The sequence below is a fragment of the Corvus brachyrhynchos genome, unplaced genomic scaffold, assembly GCF_000691975.1.
Source record: "Corvus brachyrhynchos isolate BGI_N302 unplaced genomic scaffold, ASM69197v1 scaffold219, whole genome shotgun sequence".
NCBI lineage: Eukaryota > Metazoa > Chordata > Aves > Passeriformes > Corvidae > Corvus > Corvus brachyrhynchos.
The window spans coordinates 706,029-725,393 of NW_008240034.1; the positions used below are offsets into that span (position 1 = coordinate 706,029).

The 19,365-nt window shown below is 49.6% G+C and overlaps 2 protein-coding genes across 2 annotated transcripts in view; both read right to left on the reverse strand.

Moving 5' to 3' along the window:
• Window positions 1-1,569, reverse strand: part of F2RL3 (F2R like thrombin/trypsin receptor 3) — a 2,510-nt gene extending 941 nt beyond the window's left edge. Inside the window, 2 exon segments of the mRNA XM_008641055.2 lie at window positions 35-606; window positions 1,291-1,569. Of these exon segments, the coding sequence (XP_008639277.1) occupies window positions 35-606; window positions 1,291-1,456 (738 nt within the window). The 5' untranslated portion in view covers window positions 1,457-1,569.
• Window positions 1,570-5,696: 4,127 nt separating this feature from the next.
• On the reverse strand, window positions 5,697-19,365 carry SIN3B (SIN3 transcription regulator family member B). The gene is made up of 18 exons (XM_017743882.1): window positions 19,239-19,365; window positions 18,303-18,456; window positions 16,942-17,205; window positions 16,408-16,551; window positions 16,077-16,199; window positions 15,517-15,606; window positions 15,154-15,272; window positions 14,252-14,459; window positions 13,509-13,625; window positions 12,917-13,155; window positions 12,209-12,392; window positions 11,388-11,982; window positions 10,733-10,902; window positions 10,039-10,212; window positions 9,656-9,748; window positions 9,275-9,369; window positions 8,648-8,852; window positions 5,697-8,282 (listed from the first exon to the last, which is right to left on the reverse strand). The coding sequence occupies exons 1-18, from the start codon at window positions 19,259-19,261 to the stop codon at window positions 8,052-8,054; spliced, it is 3,228 nt and encodes a 1,075-aa protein (XP_017599371.1). The 5' UTR covers window positions 19,262-19,365; the 3' UTR covers window positions 5,697-8,051.

The window sequence follows — 19,365 nt, forward strand, 5'->3', positions numbered from 1 at the left end:
GGGGGTGGCGCCCCCCCCGGGGCGGGGGGTGCGCCTGCCGCTGCAGGGTCAGGGGGCAGCGTGAGGCAGCAGCACAGAGCCAGACGGCAGCGCAGGTGCCGGCAGCCAAGGTGGGAGTGCGGAAAGCGCGGGACGAGAAGGGGTGAGCCACGGCCAGGTAGCGGTCGACGCTGATGCAGGTGAGCAGCAGCACGGAGCAGTACATGTTCCCGTAGAAGAAAGCCGTGGTGAGGCGGCACAGCCCTTCCCCGAAGGGCCAGTGGTTGCCCAGGAAATAGTAGGAGATCTTGAAGGGCAGCACGGAGATGAGCAGCAGGTCGGCGGCCGCCAGGTTCATCAGGAACACGGTGGAGGTGAGGCGCTCGGCCCTGGTGGCCAGCACCCACAGGGCCAGCCCGTTGGCCGGCAGCCCCAGCAGGAGCACCAGGCTGTCGAGGCAGGGGATGAGCCGGACGGTGACGGCGCTGCCCAGCTGGGCTCGCGTGGCCTCGGGGATCAGCAGGTAGGTGACATTGTTCACCGTGGCCTGGTGCCCCGGGATGGCTCGGGGACACGGGGTGACCTCTGGGGTGGTGGCCTGTTCATTGGTGCTGTTCTGAGAGTAATCTGGGAGAGGAAGGCAGCCCGTTACTCACTCAGCAGAGCAGGCTGGCGACTGGAGGCTGCACGCCCAGCTCACCCCAAAGGCTGCTCGCTGTTTTCTGCTGGGGTCCCTGCAACTGGCAGTGTTCTGGAAAGGCTCTTGTGTGATGGGCAGAAAAAGCTGTCTGGCAGAATTAGGTGTGCAGGAGCCACCCTCAGCCACCTTTCTGAGAATATACCCGATTCCCTGTGGTTTCTCGCAGCTCACAATGGACTGTGATGCTCCACAGCCATCAGCAGGCCTGGAAAGCCAGAGAACAATTCCCCTGTACAGCCATGAGCAGGCTTGGGAAGCCAGGAAGCAACTCCTCTGCCTGGCTCTCACAACAATCCGAAGGTCTGGAGCCACTCCAGTGTAAAGTCATGGCTCTGGGAGTATAATTAGGTAAAAATTTGGCTTTCAAGTCCTTTCTGGTTTACTGCTCCTCTATTTTTCCTTTCTCTTTCTAGTTTCTTCCACCCCAGCTTCTTTCTCTGCTGTATCACCTCTGTCAAGCTCCTGCTTCAACTGGAGCCCACACCAAGTTCAATCAGAGCATCCTCCCATGTGAACTCATTAAAAAAAGGAGTTTTCAGGGATCTTACAAAGGTCCCAAATACCCAGTACTTCAACAAGCAGCAGCTTTGCACCCAAAGGCACACACTCACCATCGTAGTCCAAGGCCAGGCAGAGTCCCCAGAAGGCACAGCAGAGCAGGAGCCTGTGTGGCAGCCGCCTGTTCCCGAGGGTCCCCATCCCAGCGCAGGGTCCAGTGCCCCACTGCAGTGCCAGAGCTGTGTGGGAACTGCAGCATCAGTGACCCTGCTTACGCATTTCCTCCTGCTGGTCCTTAACTCTCGGAAGCAACGGGGCTTATCCTGGGCAGGATGAGGGAATGGAGGGGCTGTCACCACTGGCACGAGCGTGGGCTGCCCGAGCTCAAGCTGGACAAGCCCAGCGTCAGAATGTGGGACTGGGAGGGGCTTGTTTATCCAGACCCAAAGTGTTTCAGGGCTGCACTTCATCCTCAGAGCGAGATGGTGGCTCAAGTGACTCATCTGGGTCTCCTTCCTGCTCCGGAATATTCCTGGAAATGACAAATGTGGTCGGGTTTGATGCATTTTGGACATAAACAGAACCCATGCACCTCTGCCCGTGGGAGCGCCGAGCGTCCTTCCACTACAGAGACCCAAGTGGCTCTGTGGGTGATCCGAGGTCTTTTCCCAAACCCTGAGTCACAACACTTTCTGGTACTACAAACAGGAAGATATCCCAGATATCAGAGCTGCAGACCACACAGACCTCCCAGGGATTACATGGGGCTCCTGCAGACTCGTGTTCTGGCAATGGAAGGTTTTTGTGTCAGCCTTGCAGCCTCCAGATCAGGCTGGGCCCTTTGGAGTTCGGCTCTTTTATTCCTGCTCCATCTTCCTGGTTAAACAGGGGATGAAGCTCCTGCACCTTCTTGATTTTACTGCAGAGGATGGTTAAAAGTCCTCTGGGTTGAAGCTCTTTGCACTTGAAAGCACCAGCAGGAGCACTGTGGCACACCAAGGGCAAGTGGCAAAGTGAGGGAGACGCTTTGCTTCCGCTGAAAACCACTGGGACAGGGAGAGCAGCTCCATCCAGCAGGAAAGGGGCCTGCAAAGGGCATGCAGGAAGTCCCTGCTGTTGGGGAGATAACGGGGAGTTCCAGCCACTCCTGCCCCACAAAAAGCTGTCTTTTCCCAGAGCTGAGCAGTCCCACCCTGCACAATCCCCACTCTGCCTGGGATGAGAACTCGGAGCAGCATGTGGAGCTGCTGGTTGTGCCCAGAGGACAACTCAGATAATGCTGTAACAGGGACTGGCAGATGTTACCTGAGCCTTCCAGATCCTTTGCTGCCTGGTCCCCCCTTCTCTGACCCCCTGGGCAGGTCCCTTCTGTGCTCTGCTCTGCTCCCAAATCCTCTCCCATCTCCTGTGTCAGAGCCTCAGCGTGGCCCTGGCCATCAAGAGCGCAGGCCAGTGGGACAGGAGGTCATGGCTAGAGAGGGTGCTGGGGTTTGGGCTGTTCTCTGCAGTCCTTGCCTGGCTCTGCAGGGGAGGAAGGACAGGAGCTGGAGCCCAGGCAGTAGGAACTGTAAATTTGGTTTGGCAACCTGAGGAGCAGCTCGTTTCTTTCTCCTCTCCTTATGAATGGCCTCTTCTGTGAAGGTTGAAAATCTGAGCCTGGCTGCTGTTTGATGAGATTCTTCTATTCCAAGGAGAAAATGATCCTATTTCCTTTGCTTTCACCATATTCCCACATCCTTGTGCTGAGCATGTCGAGAGGTGGAGTTCCACTGGCAGGGAGAGGGAAGATGCAATGTTAGATGTTTTGCTTTTGTGATTCTCTCAGGATTTATGAACCATTACAGAATGACTCATGTGGCCACATATTTTCCATGCCTCAGCCAGGATCCTTTCCATGCTCTGTATGCAAAAAATTAGCCATAATCAGGTTCAGATAGTGTGCAAATCACAGCCCTGCTTCCTATGGGCAGGTCCCTGGAGTGGAGCAGAGAGGGGTTACTCATCGCTGCATCCTTCATTTTTCAGATGCTGTGTGATCTTTAGTGACTGCCTTAGATGCAGAACAGCTTGCCTGAAAATTCTAATGCCAGAGGTTTGTCACGGCTTGTTAACATCTCTTTAAGTCGTGTGATCCCTGCCCTGTGGGGTAACAATTTGGTTTTAAAGTAATTCATTGTGCAATAGATCATCTCCTGGGAGCAGGGGCTCTTTTATTCCGGGGCTCTGAACCCAGAAGATGTAATGCTGGAAACAGGCTGGGGATTTCAGAGCTCAGAGGGAGGGTACGGACACCACCTGGCCAGTCCCATACATCTTGGAGGCTTGGAAGAGCAAACTGCGGTGGGTAAGTGATGGGATTCGCTGTTGCTGCTCCGTTCCAGCGGCTCCAGAGGGTTCCTGAGCAGCAGCTCGGAGCTGTCTCTGCAGGCTCTGTGTGTACAAGGTTCCCTCGAATCTCAGACACTGCCAGGTCCCCTCCTTCTCCCTGGGCCTGCCTGACACTCTCCATGGCTCCAGGGAATGCCCCTGCCTCTCCCTCCTGTTTGTACCACGGCTCTCCTGTTCCTCTGGGGTCCCGCCCAGCCTTTTCCCTGGGTGATTCCGCACATTCTGCTCGGCCTCACGCTGCTGCAGCGCTTCTGAGGAGGGAGGTTTTTCAGAACTGCTCTTCTGCTTGCCTGCAGTTTTCACTTCACACTGTAAAAGTCCATGTGAAGGCATTTTCCAGGAATGGTTGAAGCTTATCAACACCCCTAAAACACACTCAGTGTTCTGGAATAGCTTTTGGGGGGCCTTTCTCAGCAAGATAGTGGCACTGGGGTGGGGGCTACCTGGCCTGACACAGCCATCATCATCATTGTCATCATCATCACCATCATCATCATCGTCCCTTTTCAGCACCAGGACTCTTTAGATTCATTCTTTAGCACAGGTTAAGAGCTGCTAGATTTTGATTTAGTCTTCAAATTGAACAGGTGGTACAAGGAGTTAGCTCTAATCCAGAGCAATGGCTAAAACATGAAGAAAACCTCTAATTATGTTTTCACACACAGTTCTAGACTCTCTCACTGGTTCACAGCCCCGACTCTCCTGGTGCATCCCTGTGATGTGGAAATACGTAAAAAGAGTCCTGGAATGTTAAATGCTGAACTCAGGTACTTCCTTTAGCAACTCTGAATTCAATTGAGCAAACTACTGATACCTATTCCATCCTGCAAACCTGAAGGATATTTTTAAGCTGTTTGCTGTTGCCAGAGTTGTCCCCTCGCTGAGATCTCCAAGCACTCTTATGTCACATCTGGCTGTCCCTCGCCTCGAGCACAGGGAGCATCCCCTTTATGAGAGGGCCAAGAGAAGACTTGTGCAAAGTGGGCTGTGTCCTCTGAGACCCCACTGCCATCATTTTAATCAAATTATTCCGTGCAATTGATGCACCAGAGGATTGTTATTGGGAGAACAACAACTTGTTTCCCTGTGAGCAACCAGGGGGCTGCACAGAGAGCAGAGCTGCCTTTTGTTATGGCAACGCAAGTGTTGGGGATGATGTAAAGGAAACTCCTATCAGCTCTGGGTCACATCACTACGGCTCAATTTGCAAAATCCACTCATTCATTTGTCGTGCAGAGCTCACAGGGAGCACAGTTAAACATGTTATTACCCAGGAATTTGGGGAGGTTGAGGGAAAGGCGGGTGGAGGGTTATTTTCATGGTTGCAGTTGTGTTGTCTTAACCTGTAGCAGATGTGCTTGTGGGGTTGGGAACTGGAATCAGTCCCTTCTCTTGAGCCCTGGTTGTGTTCAGTGTGTAATTCCTGGGGCCAGGCCTGGGCTGTGCCTCACCTCTGGCAAAGGTGCTGCTAGGAAGGAACCAGGCTGCAAGAAGGCACTGCCTTGCACAACACAGTCCTAGAGCTGGGATCCCACAAGGATCAAATCCAACCCCTGCACAGACACCCCAACAACCCCAGCCTGGGCATCCCTGAGAGCGCTGTCCAAACGCTCCTGCAGCTCTGGCAGCCTCGGGGCCGGGCCCATTCCCTGGGGAGCCTGGGCAGTGCCCAGCAGCCTCGGGGGGAAGAACCTTTCCCTGAGCTCCATGCCCAGCCCTGACCCAGCTCCAGCCGTTCCAGTGTTTGCTTTTGAAACCTCTCTGTGGCAGAGCAACTGTGCCACCCCCTGGACTCCCTGCTCCCCTCCAGCCACGGGCTCCAGGAAAGGTTTTGGCAGCTCCCACATGAGTGCAGCCCCAGCTCCTGCGTGGGATCGCTGCTGGGGGCTGCTTGCAGGAAATGTATTTCCCTTTTCCATTAACGAGTGCATTGCTCACACCCTCACGCAGCACTTGCTGACACACAGATGCATCAGCACATCCTGCAGCCTGTCCAGGAACTGCTCGTTCAACCTTTCAATTGCATTTGTCTACCATTTAAAATCCAGTTTCAGGTACGAGCCAATCAATTCTGGGGGTTGTCACAAAGTTTAAATTAGTTGAAAAGAAATGCAAAACAGTGAGAGCTGCAGACTTTTAAAATCAGTATTTTATTTTACTTGAATGTGCAAATAAATATAAAAAAAACTACATTCAAGGAGCTGGCAAAGCAATTACAAGCCCAAAAGCAAAGATCCTTCAAACAAATGGAAGAACAAACTCTTGACTCAAGGTCGTGCAGATACACAGCTGAGACCCTCAGACATGAACAAGCCCCTCTCAAATCTGCCCGTTACTCCCTTCACATCCCTTGCTGCTCTCAGCTTCGAGACAATAGCACTGCAAAGGGCAAAAGTCTTGCTTAATCAGTTCAGATTATAAATTAAGGTTTACAAAATAAGGATGCTTAAAAATACCTGAAGTACACTTAGAATGGGTTGATGGAACAGGACAGTGCCCAGGTGTGGTGCCCACCTTGGGACACCTGGAATCAAACGCATTTTAAGCCACAAGTTGCCATCTATTTTCTAGTAAACAGTTTTCTGTTATCATAAAACCATAAAATTTGGCACAATTGTCATCTCCACTGGGAGACAGCAGAGAGGTGAGCAGGACTGAGGTGTGTTTAGTGAGCTGGCTGGAAGGGAAAGGGGGACACCGTGCTTTGCACTGGGATTGTCCCCCTGCTCCCCCCAGCCCTCGCAGAGCCACGTGCTCTCTTATCACTCCCTGCAACGAGGGCAGGGGAAGAACCTTCAGATCATTTCAGGAACCAAAGTTTAGCAGAGACCCAGATGAGGAGAACATGGGTTCTTGATGAAAAGTCTCTGCTGGCAGTGGTTGTGCAAGTGGCCACAAATGCCAGAGAGTGGCCTCCCTCCTTCCCTCCCACAGATTATTTTGCAGAAAAGACAAAGACTCAGGACAGTTTTCTATTAAACGTACCCCAAAGGCCAATTTTTCTACTGTCAAGTGAGACAATTGCGAAACCAAATGTCGTACAGTGGAAATAACCCAGGACAAATCCTACAGGCTGCTCCTTAGGTCTGGCAGAAATCATAACCTAAAAATCAAAGCCACAGAAAGTTTCAGGGTGGGGGTTTATTGCCCCAAAAGCCAGGGAAAAGTTGGAAGCAAAGCTGAAAGGAGGCTGGGTATGCCTCAAAACATTATGTTTGTAATACACTCCACGGACAGCGTGCTTGCCCTTGGCCCCTGAAAAACAGGAGTGAAGTCACAGTGGGGCTGCAGGACAGACACGAGTAAATTTCCTTGATTTCTCACTAGATTAAGTCAGGTGTAGTGTTCTGCACAGATCAGGGCAGGCTGTGTTAGGTTTCACGGCAAAAAAAGCTTCGATAGCAGTACGGCTGCTGCAGTGGAAAAGCTCGTCCGGGATGGTTGCGGCTGGATCTCACACTGCTGCTCGCAGATTTCCTGTGTCCCTGCAAACCCAGCGCCTGTGCTGACCCAGCAGAAACAGGAGAGTCCAAGGGCCAGAGCTCAGCTCCCAGCTGTGCTCCGGGAGCTCCATCTGCCGATGTCACCGACGTGGTGCAGCCCCGTGGAGCGCCAGAGGCCGGGCATGCACAGGGAGACGCCGGGAAACGCCCAGCTCTGGAGCTGCCCACCAACATGCAAAACACAAATCCAAAAACCAGGCCAGACCTCGCAATGGATATTCCTCCCCATGGATATTCCTCCCCGTGGATATTCTAGAAGGCAGAGTCTGCAGCAGGTCCTCAGCTCCCAAAGCAACACCGGCAGCTGGGGGGCCTCAGCTGGGCATCGCTCCCATCCCAGCACCACAGCTCAGAGTTCTTCCCCTCAGTTCATGCTCCAGAACACTTGGTTGATGAAGGAGGGTCAGAGCCTGGAGCCTGGCCATCCCCGTGTCAGTTTTGGCATTTTTCTCACCAGAGCACCAGGAACAAGAGTCATTTGTTGCCTCATTGGTTCACAGGGATAACAAAGCCCCCCTTGTGCCAGGGGCTCTCAGCCCTGCTGGCACTCCCAGGTTACAGTGAAGAGTTCTGCAGGCTCCAAGACGGCACAAAGTCAGGAAGATACGGAATATTAAACCCTTCGAAGTGGAAGCAGCTGCCAGCATCTGCTCAAGCACCAGCCCAGCTCCACCTCTCCAACAAAGCCACTAGTGGTAGTTCACCCCCTCACTGAGCTGGTCAGCAGTGGCCTAAAGCCAGGAAACTACTGAAAAGTGTGTGGCAATGCCAAGAGCCCCCTTCCCATAAAAGCTTTTAAAAGTCTCTTCATGATGGCTGGAGGATTACACTGCAAGGAGACAAGTCTATGCCATATGGAAAATACATGATAATCCAAAGTAAAATGCTGTTTGGATAAATATCATTAATACATACATTGCATTCCCACCACTATTCTCATAGTAAATGTGCTTCACCAGCAACGCTCTGACTCGTCTGGGTGCTCAGGGTGAAGCGGGACGGCGGCTGTACTGCACTCTGTATCTGTTCACTGGCACCCCGTGGACATTCACTGTCTCACACGTGGTTTTGCAGGGCACCATCTCCTCGTCCTCGTCCCCCATCAGCCAGTCTTGAACCACATCCACGGCCTCCATGGACACGTTCTCCTCCAGCCACCGGTTGTGCCACTCCTCAAACTGCTGGTGGTGCTTCAGCAGCACCACGGGCTGGACCTGAGAGCAGGACAGTGAAGATCACTGAGAGGTTCCTGGGGGAAAAGCCAAAGCCCTCAGCTCTACCTGAGATGTGCAATGCTTTGGGCACAACACAAACAGGAAACCACAGACCTGCGTTTAACCATCTCTATTTCCTAATGTTTGCCACTCCCACTTAAAATTTGCATGTAAAGACTGCTAAGCTAACCCAAAGCACAGAGAATTTACCAGCTCTCCTCCATGCTACACCCAACACACAGTAGGAGCTTCTGGGTGTAGCTTGCAGGAATTCAGCCACAAGAATTATTGGTCCCTGCGTTTTGGCTCCCACCCTCAACCTCTGCTACTGCCCGGGCTGCACAGGGAGTAAAAGGGAGATGTACCTGCTTGGCTCTGCAGAGAGCTCCTCTCCTGTACATGTAATCCTCAGAGTTCATGATGAACATCATCTTGTGGGTGTTGAGCTTGAAGCGACAGTCGACGTTGCAGGCGCTCTCCACCCCGATCAGCCGCTTCCAGGAGCTCTTGACCTCGCTGCGCAGGGCCCTCACCTGCTTGCACTGCCACTTGCGAAACCTCTTCAGGTTTCTGGAACAAAACAAGGATGACAAAGCATGTATCACACACTTGGTTATCCATTCTCCTCATCTGACAGGGCTCACAGAGCAAGTATGGAACTTGTATTCGCATGTTTCGTTTTTTAGGCTCTCTCTGGGATGTTCCTCAGTAAGCTCTGACAAATATTTAGTGAAATGGGAACAAAGTAGACCCAGAATCCCATCCAGAATCCATCCCGCTCCATTCCAAACACACTTCCATGAACAAACCTCAGTGCAGTGGTCATAAATTTCTCTTTCAGCATCCCTGTGCGGCTCACTGGGCTGGAGCAGCCCCTCAAAAGTGACTGCATTTCCCCGGGACTGGCACATCACCCAAACCCACTGGCACACGGGCAGGGAGGAGGCAGCAGCAGCTGCTGCAGGTGTGGCTCAGGGCAGGGAGCAGCTCACCTTTGCAGAAAGACCGGTTTCAGGAGGAAGCCGTCGTTCTGGTTGTTGGGAGCTCCTTCCACCCCAACATACTGCTCCATGTAGTTTGCCAGGTGCTACACAAGGGAGACCAATTCAAGTGAGATTTCACCTCATCAGGACAAACATCACTGCAAAGAACTTGTTTCTTTCCAAGCTGTTTATTCTGAGGCTGATTTATGTTGAAACTCTTTTGCTAATACACCACTTCTGTCAATGGCCACAGCCCCACAGTCACCTGCCCACCTCCCAAGCAAACTTGTCCTCCTGGCAAAGTCTCACATTTTGGAAGAAGAAAGCAGGGAAAGCATTCTTAGACATCTGCTTTGTGGTACACAGACTCCATGGTCACTGTGGTATTACCTGGACCTCCACAGGATCTTCTGTCTGCGTTTCTTCTGTATCCAGCAGCTCAATGGTCATGATCACCTGTCCTTTCCTCTGGAGAAACATGACCTGTGATAAAGTTACAGAAAATATTTGCTGCAGGGGTTGACAATAAAAAGCTGCATATTCACAAGTCATTTGGACAACAAATAGAAGCTAGGAGAGAAGCAGCAGGGCTTCTTAGTGAGCCACAATGTCCCCTCACTGTCTGTGCTCTGATTTTGGTACCTTCTCTCCATATTGCTCACTCTCTCACCTTGGAGCTTCCAAACCCACTTCTGCCAGGTCAAGTGCCACTTGGGAGATTTTTCTGAAGTTTTTCAGTGATTTTCTGAAGTTCCCTGGCAGCAAGGTCTTACCTTGAAGCAGTTCTCATCTGCCATGCACCGCTCAGCCTTCCACTGGTAGCTGGTCTCCTTTGCTGCCCGGACACAGCGGGATGACAAATTACCCCCAGCAGCTCCTCGCTTCCTCTCGTTCAGGTAGAGCTCAACCACCTTCAAGCAGATGTCATCGCTCACTAGATGGTGAAGCTTCCATTAAAAAAGGGGGAATTCAGTCAGCAGGCCTGGGCCAGGAGTTAACTCTAGTGTGTCATGAAAGGAGTGTAAAACTCAGCATGGCATCCCACTCAGCTGAAGCAGAAAACTCCAGAGACTTCCCACATTTCACTCTCTTTTTCATGAGTTTGCAATAAAAGGAACAGAGGAGAGTGAAGGGCTGATGTGCCTTAACTAGAAAACTACAGCTTGGAAGACTGATTTGAGCAAGAAGAACAGGACATTTTTTGTGTTGCTTTAGATGTATTTTGGGGATGGCAGAATTTTGAAAAGACTGGAACTCAAAAAATGTTGGGAAAGGCCAGAAAGAGTAAATCCCATCTTCCTGGATGGAAGCTGAATTCTCTCACTAAACTCCTGCTGAGGCGTTTCCCTGTCAGATAGAACTTTTCCCTGAATTTGCTCCAAGCTCAGTGCCCCGTTGCTCTGCAGGGCACTGGGAGAAGCCTGGCTGTGTGTGAGGGGTGATGTGCAGCCCCAGCACAGCCCTCACCTGGCGCACGATGTTCTGCACCAGCTTGTCCATGGTGAAGCCGATGTAGGCGTGGATGGTGAACATCTCCCGCAGGGTGTCCTCGTACTGCGTGGGGTCGATGTTCCCGTCCAGCAGGCTCCTCACCATGTCCAGGAAGGCTGGGTAGTACTCCTCCAGCTCCACCTCACCTGGCCAGGGGAAAGGGCATTCATTTCACACACAGAAAATGCAGAGTGAAGTCAAGCAGTGCAAGAGGCAGCACTGCTCAAGAACCACGAAACCCAGAGTAGAGTGACATTACAGACAGGCAGTTCCCTGCCAGGTCCCCTGAGAGGCTGGGACAGTTTCCCTTGTGCACTTCCAGGACTGCCCTGGGCAATAACTATTTCCTTGTGGGGCTGTTTACATTGGAAATCCAAGTGACGGGTTCCTACAATGAATTCCTGCAATCCCTACCTGAGAACACCTGAGCACAGTGGGCTGGCAGGAAGTCTCTGTGAACCAGCCCATGACACACTGACTGCCCTGCTAAAGGAGCTGTGTCCACAACTCACAAATACGAGTTGTTTGCACCTCCACACCCCTCACAGGTGGTCCCAGTTACCCAGACATACACAATGGAGCACTGGCAACCAGGGCATTAAGAGTGGACTAAGCCCTGCATTATTCTTACTTGGTTGCTTCAGTCTTAGCTCCATGGCTGGATCATTGGTTTTTTCTTTCCTCCCTTCACAGAGGAGCTTCTCTCTCTCTTTCTCAGTCCGATATTCCAGAAGCTGCTTCTGGGCCTGGCGATAAATCTTTAGGAGCCTGGAGCACAGAGTCTGGTGAAGGCGGAGGAAGAAATACCAATTATTATTGACAAAGAAGAGGCTGTAAACATCATCCAGGGTGTTGTGGGGCTCAGCAGCTGTAACATCACAGAAGGTTGCTTTGGTCTCCAAAGGACTGCTTGGAGGCCCAGGCACGTGTTTTTTCCGCAGCTCAGGAGTATCCAGGTTCTGCCCCTGGTGGTTTTCTCTGTCCTCATCTGTTGATTCCTCAGAAATGTTGTGCTCAGGCGGCTGAGAGAAGAACAGCTCGGGTATGAAGTGATGCACAATCTGCCTGATGGTTGCCTGATCCTCCTTTTGGATGGTGGGCTGTCTCTTCACGTAATAGCTGATAAGAGATGCTGCATCTTCCAAAATCTGCTTATCTTCATAGATAAAGATAAGATGAGGCTCATTCGTGGATGAACTCCTTCCCTCTGAATGCTGCTCCTGATGCTATAATCAAGAGACAAATAGATTAAAATCCTTCCAATCCATGCTCAAGAGCCATTCCTGCCAGGAGAAATAAGCCAGTATTAACACTGTGCTTGGGACAGCTGTTTTTGACCAAGAAATCTCCCGATTTCCAACCACTTCCACACGGTCCCAGGTGCCATGCACACATCTAGGTCACACTGCCAAGGAAGGGCATGGAGGAGGGGTCATTCCCTGTCATACACACCTCGTCATAGACACTCTCAATTTCATTCAGCAAGCTCTTGGAGCGCAGAGCTTTGGTGTCGTTCTGCTTGAAGTTGACGGCCTGGTGGTCCAGGGATTTCAAATAGGCCTTCTCATACTGCTCCCTCCAAATCTTGTTAAAGCCCTGCTGGGCCTCCCTCCATTCCTCCTCTTTTGCTTTCAATCTGCATAAATGAACAGTCAGTTCAGGGAGACAGGCACAGAAACACACCCCAAACATTTCAATGTAGCCAGCTGTGGTGCAGCAAGAAGTTTTCAGTGGAAAACTGGAATTTATTCCCAGAAGCAATAAATAAATTTGAAAAAGCAGCAACGCTGATAACAACTTATCCTTTGAAACAACACCTACAAAAAACAGTTCACAGAATCACAGAATCATTTAGGTTGGAAGAGACCTCTGAGATCACTGAGTCCAACCTTTGACCAGTCACTGCCTTGACAACCAGACCAGAGCACTGACTGCCACGTCCAGCTGTTTTTTGAACACCTTCAGGGATGGCAACTCCACCACCTCCCTGGGCAGCCCCTTCCAGTGTTTAACAACCCTTCCTGTGAAGAAATTCCCCCTGATGTCCAACCAGAACTTCCAGTAGAGCAGCCTGCAGCTATGTCCTCTTGTCCCGTTGTTTAAAAATGCTTTAAAAATCCCTTATCAGCTTCTTAAAGAACACAGAACAGTGGGAATTACCTCTTAAGAACAACGGGAACAGCAGTAACTGGATTTTTCTTAAGACTCTCGATGATCTCTGGTGCTTTGTCACCGTAGATGCGATAGATGGCCCGGCGCTGGATCACTTCTGAGGTTCCCCCCAAACAATCATCCAGACGAAACTTCTCCTGATCCTCCTGGGTCAGGCGGGACAGTTTCTTCTGCACACTCTCCAGCACACGGATTGTGGCTAAATTGGTCTCCAGGACAACATCCAGCTGTTGAGAGTTCCCAGAAAACACAGTGTCAGAACAGGCAGAGCAGGAACACAGAGAGCAGCAGCAGCCCAGGTTTGTGGAAGGTGTTCCAGCCCCATGGGTGGAGCCAGGAAGCATCAGGAAAGTTTTTACTGGAAAACAGACCTCTGCCAGTTCTCCCAAAGGTCACATGCAATTTAGAACTGGACTCATGCCTAGGAAGAGCTATTAGACTCCAAGCACAACACACCAAACTCCATCTCAAACCAATAAACGCTAACAGAACTTCCAGGAACTGGCCACCAATTAATTCAGCAAAATCCAGAGGTTTTGCTTTCTGAGGAAGCAGAAAGGGAGCTCAGCAGCACAGGTACCTCAAAGCGCTCGTCCTCGCAGCGGTGCAGCTGCTCCTCGTAGGGAGTCTTCTTGGAGCTGACAAAAGTGGAGTCTTCAGACCAGGATGGAAATGAAACCCAGGTATCATTTAACACCTGCAACAGTGCAAAGACACGACATTGAGCAGGGCCTTGTGAGCCCAGAGCTGTTCTCATGGGGTTTTCTCTCTCATCTTTTTGCACAGTTCTTCCCTGAGGTTCTGTAGGACATTACAGACCTAATTCCCAGGTCACTGCTCCCCAGATTTGAGGTCTGTGTGGAACTGCTGGGTTGCTGCTCAGAAAACTCAAAAACACCTTCACTATCACCTCACACACAGAGATCACTCTGCAGTGATCAGCAACTGTAAAAAAAAGAAGACAGAGCTCTCCACAACAGTGGGAATGGGGCCTCAGGCAGTGCCTCACAGGGCTCTTCCAGAGAAAAATTGCTCCCAAAGGTCATACTGGCCCACTCCTAAAAAGTTTATCCCAGGGTATTTAATATTGTTTTCGGTCTTTAGGAACACATTTGTGTCTGCACACAGACTCGAAAGGTATTAAAGATGTGATTTGAGATGGGTTTAGATAAAATTAGTAAAATGTGGGTACTGTTTCAATAAATTGGCTGAGTAAAGGGAATCAGCACTGAAGAGGGGACTCCACATGCAGAAGTTGTGGAGCAAATGGCCGCACTCCAATTTATGTGTGTTCAGGGATTGAACAGCCTGACCCCAAAGTACCTCCTTGCAAATGGCTGTTCTCCCACTGCACTTTGGCTGCTGGTAGGTTTTTGGGAGAGCTCGGTAACTGGATCCGATGCGTTTGCAGGAAGCGTAATCAATTTCCCGGCTCATTCCATCCCCGGAGCGGTCGCTCAGCGGAGAAGCAAAGGAAAGCTCTTTCACACCAAGGAAGGACTTGAACTGTGCAAAGAGTTCTGGGAATTTCCTTCAAAAACACAAGTATTTTGTTATTTCACTGTGACATTTTTAGAGTGGTTAATGTGTGTCATAAAAGGGAGGCAGAAATATCTAAACAAACTCAGCGTTACAGAGAGAAATCTTTCACCAACATCTCACCTCTGTTATCATTCTCTCTGAATTGCTTTAAGGGTTTTTTTACTGAAGGCAGGAAAACAATTTCCCTTCACTATACAAATGCTCCCCTAAAGTGCCTGAGGAGAAACTGATCCTTGCCATTTGACTCTCCCTCTTCTGCTGCAAGCCAAACAGCTCAGGAGGCTCGCAGCAGAGCTGGAGCTATTTATCCTTCTCACAGCCCTGTTCTCAGATTTCATATTTATACCTTTATTACACTTTGAGATATTAAACAGGGAGTGTGAACAGACAGAGGAAAATGTGTTTATACCTTTATTACACTTTGAGATAAACAGGGAGTGTGAACAGACAGAGGAAAATGTTTCCTCACAATACTCGTTAAGAGCTGCACAGATAAATTTAAAGGTTCAGATTTTATTACTCCTCCTTTTGGATAAACATTCATTTAATTTCTTGTGCGCTACCCACGACATAGTTCTAAGTTAAAGCCAAAACTTCAGTAACAAATTTCACAATGTGTCCAAAAAATAACAGAGTAGGACCTACAAAGTACCACAGGGCAGAGAAGTAAGTTAGTAACTTACCCTAAAAAGGGTGTAACAAGCTGGAGCAACTCAGAGCCAGAGACCAACTCCTGGTTGAAGAGAGCGATGCAACGGAGAAAATTTTCATAGACCTCCTGACTCTTGAGCACCCTGCGCACCTACAGCAGTTTGGAGAGATGATCACATCACCTGAATGCCACCTGTACTTAGAAAATTATTCATTATCTGTCTAGTCATCTTCCAAACCCACCTATTTTTACTTTTGTCGGTCTTTCTCTACCACTTGAAAAGTCAGGGAACGTCTTAAGTGCTGACACAAATTATACACAAAACCAACCAATTACCAACCACATAAAAGGCTGAAGATAAGTCCAAAAATGTGAGAAAAGAACAATTACTGACCTTGTCAAAGAAGGAAAACTCTTGCAGCGTCCCATATTTCCCCACTGTCGCAACTGACAGATCTTTGGTACCTCGCAGCTTCATTTTCTTCTGTTAAAAGAACAAGCAGTTATATTTAACATGTTGTGACTCAAATGCCATCAAATTCCACTCTGTTGACACAGAACAGCTCCCTGCAAAGGCTGAGACCCTGCATTTCCCCAGCAGTGACCTGGCATTGCTGTGTCACGTCCTCACAGCAATCTCTGTCAAATGTCTCCCAGCTAAGAAGAAACAACAAAAAAAGAGAATCACTTGAGATTCTGCACAGAAGCAATAAATTGTCCCTTTCCAGGGCCAATACTTAGTACAGAAGGTTGTGATATTTAGTATCAAACATGTTACCACACACATTTAAGCATGCATTAAAAATTCCCTTTTTCTACAGTAATTAAAATAACTCAAAATTTTGTTTTTCATACACCTACATACAAAGACACTACTCATGACACCTTTATCTCAGCAATTACTAAGCACAAGTAATATCAGGTTACTCTAAGTTTTTACTTGCTGAAAGATACCTTTGCTGGGCCAGAAACAGGACGCAGCAGCAGTGGCCTGGATCGCTTTTTGCTGTGCTCCAGATTCTTCTCGTGCTCAGTTTTCTGGGCACTGTTCACTTCACATGGTCCATTTCCTGTGAACTGAAGTAAATAAATAATGACTTCAACATTCTTCTCTCAAATAAAGAATCCTAACAGGACACAGAGCATGTGGTTAAGTCACCTGTTCTGGGAAAATCCAAAAAATGAAGAGGAGCAAAGCTCATTACTGGCTGTATGATTTCCCACGTTTTGCATATTCTACATGCAGACAGAGCATTCAATATCCTGCCCTGCTCTCAGCACGTACCAAAGACCTTTTTGCCTCTGGGAGGAACTGTCCAAACTCTGAGAGCAGATCCTCCTGTCCCCGGAACAGATTGGCCACTTCAGTGAACACTTCCTCCTCTGACATGCCCCGGAAGGGTCGGCCCTTGGTGTTCAGCTGCTCTTTCTGAAATGATACACACAGATGTTCAACAGAGTCAAAAAATACCTCACTCTGCCAGAAAACTCATCCTGAGCCAGAAACACCAATGCCACAGAACTTGAAAGGACTCTGAGCCAGCCCCAGGTTGTTACAGGGCCTCCTTTCACACACAGGATCACAAAATCAGCTGAAAGTGAGTAAAGACAGATCTGGCTACAACCTCTTTATACTCTGAAAAGTTCCACAATTTTCACACTTTTTGTCATTTCCTGTGAATATCTACAAGGCATTTGTTGGATAAAGACCAGTCCTTGGGACTCTAAGTCTGTTCAACAGACAGAGATTAAATTTGACAACTACGACTCCAACAGCTCCAACGCCAACCCACCGCCTCTTCCACGGAAGGCTTTTTACCTGGTAAGTGTGAAGAATTTCTAAAAAGGATCTGTAAATCTCTGGATGGTCAAGGAAACGTGTTTTGATCTTATTCACATAACTGATGGCATTATTGAACTCCACGGAATCAGATTCCAAGGGAATTTGGGATTTATCTTCTTTGTAGGGAAGCTGCTGCCGAAACTCCTCGGAGCAGTCGCTGTGGTTGTGGGAGTTCTCCTGGGAGTAGTGCAAGACCAGCCCACTGCCAGGGAGCGTGCTGGGAACGGGCTCTGGGGGCACCTGGGGGCACAGGACACAGGAGATGTGTTGGAAAAGGATCAGGGACCAGCTCCACAACAACCCAGCAGCAGTGCTGGCAAGATCTCCAGTTAAAAAATATTGTCACATGAAGAAGGAAGAAAAAGCATTTCAGTCACTAAACAATTTCCCTACCTGGTTTATTAACTCCATCAGTTAAAATAACCCCCAAAGTTCTCCCTGGTGTAGGAACCACCTGACTTGTGGCTGTCACAGCCTTATTGGCCTCACCTGAGAGGCTGCACCAAACAGCCCCCACTGCAGGTCCTGCTACTGCTGGTTATTGCAGAGGAACTGCAGTTTTAAGCAGCGTATCAAACATAAGGCCCTTACAGATGTTAATTCCTAAGCAGCAGAGAGATTTGAAGGAGCTGAGATCTAAAAGGTAGTTCCTGCTACTAACTGGAGTTAAACCACGAGTTTACCAGCAGAATTCAGTTTATGGCTCAGTTTATGGAGTTTCAGCTCCACAACCACACAACAACAAAAAACAAGCAGGGGCAACATCCATCTGTACCCCAGCAGATGTGTTTCACACCAACAGTACCTGATGGGGATTCCATGATCTTTAAAGACCTTCCCCAGCCTAAACAATTCAATGACTGTTCTGTGTACTTTTGCCTATTGCCTAAACAAGTCTCCTGGTTTATGAGTGGAAGACTGGAAGTGCAATTCTTCCAGGATCTCTCATTGAAATTTGTCACTGCCTACAACCTATATTGGGAACCCATTTAACAATGTCAGGCCAATGACAATTTCAGTTTCCAAATCTGACTGAAATATTTGGTCTTGAAGTGGTGTTTTCATGCAGAATCATCATTCCTGTATAAGTCAAACTACCAGGTTTGAGAATAAATTGGGAACTAGGTGATCTTTAAGGTCTCTTCCAATCCAAATCACTCTATGACTCTTTGAATAAACATTTAAATTTATATTACACCCATTATCACAGGCTTTGAAAACCACCTAAACACCTCAGCAACATGCACTACACATAAATCTCCACAGCCTAAACTGTGCAGACGTGTCCAGTGACCCATGGAACAGTTTATTTAGGGAACAAGAGCTCTGTGACCTACCTGACTATTCAGAGGTGACTGTATACTTAACTTCCCATTCTTTGGAATTTCTATCCTGTAGCCCAGAGGAAGAAAGGCATTGAATCCTACAATGAGGTCAGGATGCTCATGGAAAAGCTGAGAAACACGTCGGATGACTCCAGGTGTGTCAATGCTAAAATTGAGAGGGGTTTGTTACTTTCATCCAAATCAGAAACACAAGCCCAGAAAATGCCAGAGGGATGTGAAGCATCTGGTAACTTAGGGATACAATTCTTTAAAAAAAAAATTAGCCCAGTTAGATGGAATGACCACTGCAGCCTCGCCCTGGGAATGTTATCCATGGAGAGGAGAGATGAGTGTGCAGGCTGGCAAAGGGGCAGGACCCCCACCAGCTCCAGGGCTGCCACGCCAGAGGTTCTGTGCTCAGGCTGCTTCACTTATTTTCAAGATCTCAGAGTGGACAGTAAAAATAGATTTGCCTTCTGTGGATTTCACCTCTGGATAATGATGGGATGGGCAGAAGTTCTCCAACTCCGTGTGACTGCACCACTGGGGGACAGACCAGTGAGTTGCAGAGGGGGAATGATGGGGTGAAGGCTGGGGGGCCCTGCACAGGCAGAGAGACCCCACAAAGGCTGAGTGAGACCTGAAGGAGTGGCTGGAGTTGTGTCAGGGCTCGGGATGGATCTCAGGGAAAGGTTCTTCCCCCCGAGGCTGCTGGGCACTGCCCAGGCTCCCCAGGGAATGGGCCCGGCCCCGAGGCTGCCAGAGCTGCAGGAGCGTTTGGACAGCGCTCTCAGGGATGCCCAGGCTGGGGTTGTTGGGGTGTCTGTGCAGGGCCAGGGGCTGCACTGATGATCCCTGAGGGCCCCTTCCAGCTCAGGATATTCTGGGATTCTGTGAAAGGCTGAGGAGCTCCCCAGAGCACCCCAGGATGCAGGACCTGGGCTTTACCTCTGGCTCTTGAACTCCTTCATGATCTCCAGGAAGCCGTTGTAGGTGGCAGGGTCGCTGCCAAAGCGGATCTTCACCTGGTCCAGGTAGGAAAGTGCATCTTCCACCTGTGGGGTGAGAACACGGT

Coding starts and splice junctions, on each gene's coding strand:
- SIN3B (XM_017743882.1), bottom strand. CDS start 19,261: ATGAAGGAGTTCAAGAGCCAGAG. Junction 18,457..19,238: donor AAGGAGTTCAAGAGCCAGAG/GTAAAGCCCAGG, acceptor TCTCAATTTTAG/CATTGACACACCTGGAGTCA. Junction 17,206..18,302: donor AGTCACCTCTGAATAGTCAG/GTAGGTCACAGA, acceptor CTGTGCCCCCAG/GTGCCCCCAGAGCCCGTTCC.